General features: G+C 44.1%; 1 protein-coding gene across 1 annotated transcript in view; it reads left to right on the forward strand.

The window, feature by feature from the left end:
- Window positions 1-1,302: 1,302 nt before the first annotated feature.
- LOC144785087 (cytochrome P450 2K1-like) overlaps window positions 1,303-12,533 on the forward strand; it is a 104,764-nt gene continuing 93,533 nt past the window's right edge. The window contains exon 1 of the mRNA XM_078664191.1: window positions 1,303-1,503. Coding sequence (XP_078520317.1) covers window positions 1,303-1,503 — 201 coding nt within the window. The remainder of the gene's footprint in view (window positions 1,504-12,533) is intronic.

The following is a 12,533-nucleotide window of genomic DNA, read 5'->3' on the forward strand; positions in this document are numbered from 1 at the left end:
GGGGCCAAATCATACTTTTGGGAATAAATGTGTTTTAAGTTTTTTCCTAAAGTCCATGCCGTGCAGGAACTGGTGTGCATTCTCAGGGCGCAGGGCCCCCTTTGTTCCCTCTCTGCCAGGGTTGACATGGAGTAAGAACCTACATGTAAACCCGGGCGGAGAGGAATCTCATAATATGCCTGGTGGGACCGCGGCGGTCTACACTGCCACAACACCACCAGGGAACAGTGGTTCCCTGGCGGCTGCAGCGGGGCTGTGGCGGTCCGACCGTCGCACTCGTAATTGGACAGGGGGGAGACCGCCACGACCCCGTGGTAATCTGCCCCTAAGAGTATTCCTGTCCATAGTAGAGGGCTACTACTTCCTCCTTGCCAGGTTATTAAATCAGACCAGTTCTTAATAGAGCCTTATTTGTATGACCATGGGCACAGACCATTTTACCGGTACTACAGGGGGAGGCTATAAACCGTCTTGTGGAAAACTCATTTAGTCCCCCATACCAGTGGTTCTGAACTTCCTCTCAGCGCCTACTGAGTGGTTGTGCTTACATGTGGTGCGCATAGAGACCATTTGCAGGATGAATATGAAGCGTGTAAACTGAGGGGATGATTTTACGTCACAGATCTTAGATGCTACCTTCTTAATTGAGTACTTTTACAGTTTTATTTGAGCAGACTATTACTTTTATTTGCAGTTTTATATCACACAAAATCATGCTTTGTAGTGCTTAATGTAACCAGGTTTAATTACACAAGCTCAGTTCATGCTTTTTAGGCAAAGTGGAGATTAAGTGATTTTGCCCAGAATCACAGGATGGTGAGTGGACACCAGGGTTCGAACCTGGCTCTCAAGTTCCAAAGTCGGCAGGTCTACTCATTGACGGACCTTTTTGTGTACCAAGGCGCTACTTGTTATTAGGATCACACCAGTGCTTTAAATGGAAATACAGAAGTGTTGGTACTCTTCATTCAGAGTAACTCTTTGCTCCTGAGAGGAGTTAGTACTCTCCTATTAAATGTATTGTTGAAGAGCTGAAAGGTGCAAGTACACCCCCCTTCAAATTAAAGAAGTGCAGGTACTCAGTACCCGACAGTACCTTCCCATTTTAACCACTGGATCAGATGACTTGTGTCTATGTAACACTCCAAATGTGAGCACTGAAATAGTTAAGTATGTAAACTGTTAAGATGAAGGCGTTTCTATTAGGATGGAATGTGCCTGTATATAAAGGCTGCCCAGGTAAGGTTACCACACTCCAGCAGCTGGTCGAGCACATACGGTGGAGGCCTCTGTTTGCCAACCATGACTGTCCTAAACCTTCTTCTACAAAGCATGAGCACCAGCTCTCTGCTGTGCTTAGTCACTTGTATTGTACTTTTATTTTATTTTTGGGCTGGCTCTAAAAAGTCAGTGCTCAGAATGCCCCCGGGACCCGCCCCGCTGCCTTTCATTGGTAACCTCAACCTGGTGGATCTCAAGAACATGCACAAATCACTAATGGAGGTAAGAGCCACGTGACCACGGACGGAAAAAATGGCACCTACATTTATTATTTATCTTTACCTGCACTAAATATTAGCTAAAATCGTACCTGCAAAATATATTTCTTCATTCTATGGCAATAGAAAATGGTGTTGATTTATTTTCACAGAAATCAGTATTATGACCATTTCAGAGTCCACTGGTCCTTTGTGCTCATGTATGTTTAAGCCAGGACAGTGTATGAACCGCTTTCTTCCACTAGAGTGTACTTGCAGTCAAAGTATTGAAAGACGTAGCTACTAAACATTGGAAATGCGTTTCTAGGCACATGAAGTACCTGTTTGCTGTCTGATTTCTAAACAGCTGTTTAGTAGGAAAAAACTCGATACAGAGGAAATATTATGTTAAATTCTAATGATTATTTGCTGTCCTTGCCTTTGACCTGGTTAACAGAAAAGTGTTCAAGTTGAAATGTATGCAGACAACATATGTTAACATGGATGTTCCTAAGCATGGCATGTTCCTTTGTGGATTGTAATAATCACTAGCACTGTTCGCTTTAACCTGCGCGCATGCGCGCGCCCCCACCTAGGTGAATCTGGGCGCGCAGTGTCCCTTTGAAGCGCGCACACACCAGGAGAGACGAGTATTCATGTTAATCGCAGCGCTGTGTTGACGCATGATGGGCGCTGCGATTAACAAGAATACTTGAAGGAAAGCAGGCAATGTGCCCCCCCTCTGGGCTGTCTTTTAAAAAGTCATGCAGCAAGTCTAAAAGCACAACGTGTGCTATCACAATAATTAACATACATTAGTGATTGTGAAAGCACACGTGTATGGCGCCTTCCACACCGACGTCACCGTAGCGAATAAGGATTTGCATTTCTTGGATGTGTGCGGGTGTCATAATGTTTCCCCAAGGGGTGCATGGCTATTATCCCCGTGACCCTCGAGAGCTCAGCTCCAGACTTGCCTCTTAGCGGGTGGCGGCAGAGGGGCTGCCTCATAGGAGGGGTGTAAGGAGGACAGGTGAGAGGTCACTCCGCAGTAAGTGGTGATTAAGTGCCGGCACCTCCCAGTTTATTTATGGACTTGTAAAACGCCCACGCAGTCCGCTTCAGGGCGCGAGCACAGGAAGAGTGGGTGGCTGAAGTGTCCTCCAACATGGGCGGGCGTGTGACGTGCATCGTGCATGTGTTACTGAACGCATTTAGTGCACTTCACACGTGCAGGTGGTGGGGTGCAGTCTTTATTTGCATGGGACTCTGGTGACACTAAACACCCCTCTAGCCCCCCCCCCCCCCCCCCAGGGGAAGTGCCCAGCTCCCCTAGGCTCCCCGACCCCTCCCGCCCTGCCCTCCTGTCCCAGGGCAGTGATAATCCAAGCGGTGGCTTGGATCATCGCTGCAGAGGTATGCGTCCGGCGCCGTGCCATGCTGAAGAACAGACCACAATCGTCGGCCACACAGATAGAATTCAGGACTACTACTAACATGATGTTGATTTTTATAAAACATTAATAATCCATTAACCTTTAGCTTTGAGGCATAACAGCGGCTGGGCTGAGCTGAGCTGACTGTACTGTCAATACCTGGAAAGCCCTGTAATTGCACTGTGTACGGTTACGCTCGGCCTCCAGGACCCGTTTTTCACTGATCAGTAATCAATTTGTTGTTAAGCAACACTCGTTTTGAAGCGATTTATTAAATAACATTCTGAACTAGGTGGAAATCGGTGGTCAAACAGTTACTGGCCCGCCGTCGGATTTCCTTTACCTGTAACAGACTGAGTAGTCTATACCCACTGCATACTAAGTATTCAGGGGTTATGGTTTTCCGCTATAAAATAGGTGAAGCACGTGTTTCTGATGTTTGAGTTTGGGTAATTAAGATTTCCCAATGCCAAACATGCTTGCTGTCCATTGCACGCAAAGCAGACAGTTTGGAGCAAAGGCATGTTTCTGTATTTCCTCAGTTCGACATAACGAACAGCCGTGTTACTTGTAATAACGCTCGTCATTCATGCACACTCAGTCTACACTACAGGTTCTGCACTCTGAAGTTCATCTTATTCTTCGCAACATGCGCTTAAACCCATTAGGCCAGCAATTCCAGTCACGGTTAATGAGACATGCTTTTCTTAATTTACATTTCAAACTGAGACGGGACTTGTTTCATGTAGAACACGAACCATGCATATTTCAAAAACTGTATTTTATGAGGATTAGTTGTGAGCTATGTCTTTTGACTAGATTAGTGCCCTTCCATTTCTGGCGCTTTCCAGCAGTTTTAAGATCTTCTTATAGTTTCTAGTTGCTCAAATTAGTGCAATTATTTTTATATATATGTGTTTCACTCTTTCTCATTGCTTGATTTGCTCTCCAGAAAGTGTCACCCATAATTACACTGAAATTATGAATATGTCACTGTGAGAAGTTGGCCTGATGTATGATGTTCACTATTCTAGTGAGCACCTTGTATCAGTCCAAACAACCCTTATGGTGGTGGTTGTAAGTCAACCTTATAGACAAGCTATCCTAGTGGTAGCATGGACTAAGCGGTCTTAGGCTTAACTCAAGAGGGCATGTGAAGCCAGCTGTTTTACCATATGCAATCCTTTTAATACCAAATGAAAGGACACCTCACAAGTTATATATTATAAAAATATATGTATTTATTACTAGAATAATCCTCTGTACTCTTTATGACGACAGAGGCACAAGCGTTTAAATAAAAGCACAGTTAAAGATACAAAAGTTGCACAGTTATGGATAGGCCCGGTGGCCACTTAAACCATATACTAAATAGGTGGTATAAGAACCACTTCACGAACAATGGTAAGGCCTAGGGCCTTGGGAATGGCTGGGACTACACTGGACTAACAGTAGTTAGGACGGGAGTAGCCCGCGGGATTCGGGTGCAGCGCTTAAAGCACACGCATGCACCAATGCAAAGTCAATGGTGCGTAAAAGTTACAATGTTACTGTTTTGGAAGTCTTCCGACTGGACTAGAACTTTGCCAGTTTAAACTAGGACACTAGAGGTGTAAACCACTACAGGAGCACCGGTGTTTGATCGTTACCTCACCCACAGGAAGCGGGTGCATAGGTGCCAAAGTGTGTCGGGTTTTGTCGTGGATTTCTATGGAGCCTGGAGATGAAGATGCTGCAGGCGGCCAGGAGAGAAGAGTCCGGTTGGATCCAAGGGTGGATCGAAGATGTAGAGTACCTGAAAGCAGAGGGGACAGAGTCTGGGTCACTAGCCAGTGACCAGGATGGAACCAGGAAGGAACCAGGCGATGTCGGGCACAATCAGGTGGTTGTTGAGAAGCTTGACTCCGCTGCCATGTGGACTCGGGGGCATCGATGATGACCAGGAGTGGAACGCGAACTGTCCCACAAAGGCTCTCGCTCTCGGCGGTGTCGGCTTCCGGATCAGAGTCAACAGGCCTTGACAAAGGCAACCCACGCAGGACTCAAAGATCGCTTCTTACTCGGCCCAGCAAGGTCAGAGATGCTGCTCCTTTACAGGGGAGTGAGGGCCAGTCTGGCGCAACCAGACCAGCAGAGTAGTTTTGTAGTTTCGTTGTCGTAGAGGCCACTAGCCAATGTTTGTTGTATGTTGCAAACCTGCCTTAAGACCCTTCATGTGGTGCTGTATGTGTAGAAATAACTGTCTTTTCTCTTAATTGTGCAAATGTTTGAGTGATATTTGCACTAATTATTGGCGCTGCACCCACACATGCGGTTGGGTTCTTGGCGCACATAGCCTTGGCTGCAGCGCACAGGGACCTTATACTGCCCCACGCAGAGGAAAATAATTAGAGGGAACATTGATCACTAGTGCAGTTTGCATAAGAAACAACTTTCTTTATCAGAGCTCACTCTTTTGTCTAAATTAGTAACACATTAATTTACCTTCTAGTCCTGGATTCTCCAAAGTCATTCCTGGAGGGCCGGATCCATGCCTTAGTTTTAGTATATCACCATTTAGATAAATGTATTTATCTTAAAAATCTGGCATGGGTCTGGCCCTCCAGGACTGACTTTGGAGAGCTCCAATCCAATCTTTCTTGATTTCGGTCCATTGACCATAAAAGAGCATTGCAATAAACATACACTATATAAAAACAGATTTAAAAACTAAAACTCAATAAAGCTCGATAAAATTGATACAAGATCAGATAAAAAGGTCAATCAACGTTAAGTCCATTACTGGTTCCTAAAAGAGCCTTACGTGCCCACCACATAGAAGTTAAAAAACGAGCTACAGCATAAACAATTGGCATTTGAGTATTATATTTCAGAAACCTCAATGCTTCTTCACAACGCCTTGTACCTAGGTTCCTCCAAAATTGTACCAACCATCTGTCTAATTTTTTTGTATCCAGGACTACAAAAATAAATGGGAAACATCCTTTACAACGCAACTTTAACCACGCAGTGCTTTTACATCGCAACTTTTACAACGCAAACAATTACAACGCATTGCGCTGGGGGGCGCTCTAGGATAGGGAATCGATTTAATTTACTATCCAACACCTTCCCTAGTGTCCACGGGGACTGGAGTTGGAATAGTAAATTAAACTATTCACTATTCAGCACCCCAAAGCGCTATGCGTTGTAATGGTATGCGTTGTAAAAACTGCGATGTAAAAACGTTGTAATGTCATACATCCAAAATAAATACGTGGAGTTCAGTCTCCTCTTCCCTACTGCATGCTGGGCACCCCAGAACAGAACTGCCAGTCCATTTATTAAAAAATGCATGCAGAGGGAGGGAGCTGTGCCTGAACTGTAGATAAAGCTTCCTTGCTAAGGCTGGTTGTACATCATCTAAATAAGGCTCCAAATTGTAAGTGTCCTTTGTTTTCAATAAATTAACTCTGGAGTACTCTGTCTAGCCCCTCATTTCGCGTTGATGGTATTGGGGGCCTGGCAACATTACATGCGATTTTATTGTTACTTTGCGATAAATTCACCCCAAGCACTGTGCAATTAAAAGTCAAACCTGGTGGAAAAGAGAGTTACTGTGACGGTCCGATTTTCCCAGTTTTGGGGAGATTTACCAGCTCCATTGGGTTTAAGGCCTGAGCAGGTGGGCAATGTTTGTAGGAACTGCTTGGTGAAGTTGGGGGGAGAAGAAGATGAGTTGGTGGGAGTGGAGGAGGCACAAGGAAGGTGTCTAATGGCAGTGGGGAGTGTTAAGCCCCAGTGTCAGAAAGAAACAACAAGAATGAGACTTGGCTGCTGCTGTATCCAAAGTCTCATGCGATTGTACGTGCGGAATTACTACACTCAGGCGCGCAACACCCATTGGGCTCACGGGGCTTCAGCCCCCCCCGACGTGTGTGTCAGCCTGGGCTGACATAGCTTTGCGGGCTGGCGAGCATCTAATTGCAGCCGCACCCGAGTACTTAACAGGTCTTTAAAAGACCATTTACTTGTAAATTGGGCTTTTGTTGTGTTTTCACCCCTTCTTACAGTCACTCTGTCTATGGTTGGAAGAATTAGCCTGTAAGATCTGGCCTGGTTCTCCCACATCCTTAAAAAACCTGTGCCGAAAAACCGGCCCGCTTTGAATCAGGCCGAGCGGAATTCCATGAATTGATACATCTCTGCTTGACTACAAATTCATTTTATTTCAGATAATAAAAACCATAAAATCATACATTTAAAATAGTCAGCAGAGTCTCAAAGTCACAGTCAGTTCACAAAGTGCATTGTACAGTATAATTTGTCCTGAGTTTGGAAATCTGGGTTAAGAATTTCTAGGGGTAGGTTTATTGTGTTTGGTTATAAACTTCTGTTGAGGTGCAATAAGATCTTGGTAAAAAAAAACTATGAAACATATCCAGGTAAGACTTAGGGCCAGATGTAGGTGTCCAAATACCGGTCGGAAACGGGCGAAAATACCGATTTTCGGCCGTTTCCGACCGGTAATTGGACATTGGTATGTAGGGGCATGTAAAATTACAGAATCGGTAATTTTACCGATTCTGTAATTTTACCGATTCGGTAAAATACCGAATTGGTAAAATTACTGATTCTGTAATTTCAGATGTAGGTAGCACTGTTTTCAGTGCTACAAGGGTTGAAGAATTCTTAATTTACCACCAACTAGTAGTTGGTGGTAAATTAAGAAAACCATTTAAAAAGCATTTTTTTTGCTTTTTAAACAGTGCCATGTTGCAGACATACATGCCCTAAGGGCATGTATGTCAGCAACATGTGCACCCATGCACAATTGAGGGGTGCAACAGGGTGTCAAAGTGACACCCTGCCACCCTTCAATATTTCCCCCAATTACCGAATCGGTATTTACCGATTCGGTAATTGACGTTGATTCCTATGGGCCTCAAGGCCCATAGGAAACAATGGCAGTAACAGACTCGGTAAATACAGATTCATTAATTACCGAATCATACCGATTCGTTAATTAATTCTGTAAATATACCTACATCCCGATTGCCAGTTCTTAAATACCGAATCGGTATGATTCGGTATTTAAGAATCGGTAATCGGGGATTACCTACATCTGGCCCTTAAAGTATTAATCTGACTTAGTTAAAAGAACAAAATAATCTAACATGGGTGTAAACCTCCCAGCGCTAGTCTCATTAGCTTCCTCCTCCGTCTTCCTCGTCACAGTCACCTTTGAGCACTAAGGGCTGCATTTACAAAGGTAAACTTAGACGTTTGGTCTAAAGTTAGACACAGGCCCGGACTGGCCTTAGCAGGCACCAGGCAATCCCCCGGTGTGCCGCACGGGTGGGGGCCGGTTCTGGGCTCCTGGGGGCCGTTTTTGTTACAGGGCTGTTTTTGCAGCATAGCTGCAAAATCGGCCCTGTAACAAAATCGTCCGAAAACCGGCCCTGGCAAAGAGCTCGGCAGTACCCCCAACCCCCCCGTGGCGAAGGGGAGGCGGCCGAGCACCTTGCCAGGGCCGCTTTTGGTTCTCAGTCCGGCCCTGGTTAGACCAAATGTCTAAGTTTACGACTTTGGGAATTCACAAAGGGCATTTATGAGTACTATCTTTATATACACACTTGGGCTGGATCTCTGCACAGAGTGTGGATATAAAGATGGTACTCATAAATGCCCATTTTGAATTCCCAAAGTCATAAACGTATGCGTTTGATCTAAGTTGAGGCCAAACATATAAGTTTACCTTTGTGCATCAGGCCCTATGTGTTCGGGGCACAGCATTTACCTATAGAAAAAAATCCCCACCCAACATGGAACTCTGACAGGAAGTACCTGTCACCTGACCTATAAGGGTGGGGCAAATCTAAACCACATCCTGTAATACCCAACAGATCATAAATACAAACCAACAAAAAAGAAATAAAATGAGAAAAAGCAAAGAAGACCCAACAACTTGTGCAGTGACTAGAATGGACCATTTTCACTTTTGTTTGTCCCCCAACTTCCAAGGGCAGGAGGGAGGGATACAGGGCTGTGACGAGGAAGACTATGACTAGGAGTAATGAAGAATACCTGTAAGTAACCAAGTCATTAATCCAGTCACAAACTGAGGGTGGTCTGCTTTAAAACTAAAGGTTAGTGAATGGCAAGAAGTTTGATTTGATGCTGATTAAAAAATGTGCATAGCCATTTTCTGGTTCTGCCAACGTAGCCTAATCGAAGTTGCATTAATTTCCGATTATAGTATGTCAAATAAGGTCCTGCTTGATATTTTTTTGGAGGACATTGCTTGTAAGTATTTATGACTAGCCAAGATGACTTTTCCTTTGGAAGGATTGTTGTTCGTGTTTTTATTTATCTCCATTTTAAAGACAAGAAATTATGATGAGGTGGCTTTGCAAAGATCATACGCAATTAGCACCTCCAGTGGTGTTGGTAAATGAAGTGGTCGTAGGTTTTGGAGGGAGCTAGCTTCTGAATTCATCTCTCACCAAAGGTGTGCTTTTAAGGAAGATTCTTCGTCAGTCTTTAGTTTGTAAGTGCACTTCAGGATGCTCGCTGTCAGGGCCAGTTGTTGATCTGTTAGGCCAAAGTACATTAGCATTTGGCCATGAGAGGTGTGCTTACAAAGTTTAAAAGATGTCAGTAGATGTCACACTGCATAGAGTAGTAGGCTTTGCCGAGCCTTCCTGGAAAGGTTTCAAGTTCATATATCATTGTTGATGTTGGTCTGGCCTTTACAACTCTGAGTACAGGTAGTAGAGAGGGATTATTTTGTAGATTTTAATGAGCTATTGAAGGCGTAGCATAGTGATGCAGCATTTGGTCTTAAAGAGACTTGCACTTGTCGAAAGGCTTCTTCTGCTTCTCCTGCTTCAAGCCATATTCCGAGATAATTGTAGTGGGATAGCTTTTCTATGGATTTCTTCTCAAGGTGCCATGTTTCTAATTTGCAGATCCATCTGTTGTAGACCACTATTTTGGTGTTACCATAGTTGATAGACAATTTCTTTGCCGGGCAATAAAGTGGCAGGACATTTAAAAGCTTCTGTAGGCCGGCACCTGTATGATGTAATAGGAAAACGTAGTCAGCATATAGAAGAAGTCGGTGATGTACCAGTTGAATAGCAGGGGTGCTAACACACATCTTTGCTTCAAGTCAGCTGCTGTGTAGAAGTGAGAAATTGATTTGCTGCTAACTTAGCCCTCACCTAGGTGAATGAGTTAGATGGCTCAAGGTAGATGTTCTGGGATTTTCCAGCAGGATATTTTTTTGGGGTGAATTTATGTTCTTTATTATTTTGGCCAAAAGCTACTCTAAAATCAATAAAGCATGTATATAAAATTATTTTCCTGGCTTTTCTTTTGTCAATCAGCATGGTGAGTGTGCCAAGATTGTAGGTACTGCTCGCTGAGGCACAAAAACCTGATTCATTTAAGGGAATTCGATTTAATTTGCTGGCTCAGGCTTCAAGATCTTTCAACAGCAGACCAGCAATTCTTTTGGATTCAACACCAAAGAGTGCTATGAGCCTATGGCATCTTGGGTCCGAACTGAGGCCTTTCTTATAATTTGGTTGTGATATCAAACCACGCAATGAGTCTGGAATCGCTATAGTTGTAAGGCAGAGTGGGACTAGGGCAAAGTTCTTCAATCTGTGGGGCACGCCCCCCTGGGGGGGCGCGACAGCGTCTCAGGGGGGGGAACGCACTCCACACTGAAATCTCACCTTTGTCCTCTACTGATTCTAACAAACAGCAGAGTAGAGCTGCAGGGGCCCTAAGAAGGGGTGAAAGCCATCAAAGCCTCATTAACAAGAAAAAGGTTTTTTAAAGACCTGTGAAATACTCGGGTGGGTTGGGATGTGTGCGCACTCGGAAGCTGTCTCATCAGGCTGCCACACACGGGGTTTGGGGGTGGGAGGGGGGCTATCCTGGTTAATTCCTACAGCTGAAATGCTTTAGCTGCAGTGGGAGGCAAGGAGCCCCCTTTGCTAAAACTGAAAGCAACGATTTCATAGCAGAGGAGACTCCTTGCCTCACACTGCAGATGAAATGAATGTCTGTTACTTGCTTTCAGTTTTAGCAGGGAAGGCTTCCTGCCTCCCATTGCAGCTGAAGCATTTCAGCTCTCGGAATATAGGGGCACATGCATCATTGGTTTTTGCATTCGCAAACGGTGCGAATCGGAAAAATCGGCCGTTTGCGAATGCAAAAACCATTTTTGGGATGCATCAAACTTTGTTGCACAATTCGCATTTTTTTGCATTTCCAAAAAAAGCGAATGCATTTAAGGAATCGCATTTGTGCGATTCCTTAAATGTAATGCATCATTTTTTTTAAAATTGCGAATTTGGAATTTGGAAGTGCAAATTAACACGAGGTTGACCCTCGTGTTAATTTGCGAACATTTTTAAAAAACCTAAAAAATGCATTTTTGAAAGTGTCATGTTACAGACACACATGTCCTTAGGACATGTGTGTGTGAAACATGCACTTTCAAATACATTTCAGGGGTGCAGGGGGGGTCCTTTGGACCCCCCCCTGCACCCGTGGAATGCATCAACACATTGCGAATTCTTAAATGCCTTCCCATTGACTCCTATGGGCCCTTCGGCCCATAGGAATCAATGGGAATTGCGAAAATGCACTTTGGAATTCGCTATTTATTTGAGAATCGGTAAAAATTGCGATTTTTACCGAATCGCAAATAAATAGTGAAAAAAATGATGCATAGCATTTTGCAATTCTTAATTTGCGATTCGGTAATTTTCGCAAATTAAGAATCGCAAAAGCTATCAATGATGCATGTGCCCCTTAACCCCGTCCAGGGAGGGACAACTCTTCCCAAAAAGGCGACAATGTTGCTTTTTAAATTACACCATCATGAGCACAATGATCACAGGGCTAAAAGGGTTTTAAATTAACAAAAGACAAATCCCAGTCAGGTGTTTAAACAGCCTGCAAATTGCTTCTCTTGACACTAAATATGAGTTATAAAGAAGTATGTATTCATTTATGATGTGACTTTTCTGTCTTTATTCCCTTTTATTATCAGTCATATCATTCAAGCAGCCCTAAAACACAATTTAAAGTGCTTTCTATTTATATTTGCTGTTCAGAGTATGCACAGATAAGTGCTGAAAATAGAACTTTAGGTGACTGCTTTTTTTTGTACCACGTGGGACATCAAATTAATTAACTGGCAACCCTTATCATAAAACTGGAATTTTGTTGCAAGATCAGCCCAGTATTTATTTCCTCCACCCTTGATCCCTGGTTAATGCCATAATTGCAATAGCAATAGTTTAACATATCTGAAACCCTGTGCTGCCTTCAATAGCGTGCTGAGTTACTGCAAGTGTCCGGGAATGCACCCTGCATTCAGACAACTTGCTGCTCATTCTCACCCTTCACTTTCATGCTCACCCTGCACTCACAGCGATCACAATTCCCTCACACTGACCCCCATGCACTCACACCATTCACCCTGCACTCCGTGATCACTCTGCTCTCACAATGCACTTGCGCGGTTTTCCGTGAACCTCAACCTGCAGCCTCAAAAGCACACTACCAACCCTGAACTCATGTGACACTTCACTCACCTGTCCCCCTCACTGCTCAA

Source organism: Lissotriton helveticus, chromosome 10 (assembly GCF_964261635.1).
Source record: "Lissotriton helveticus chromosome 10, aLisHel1.1, whole genome shotgun sequence".
In the NCBI taxonomy this organism is placed as follows: domain Eukaryota; kingdom Metazoa; phylum Chordata; class Amphibia; order Caudata; family Salamandridae; genus Lissotriton; species Lissotriton helveticus.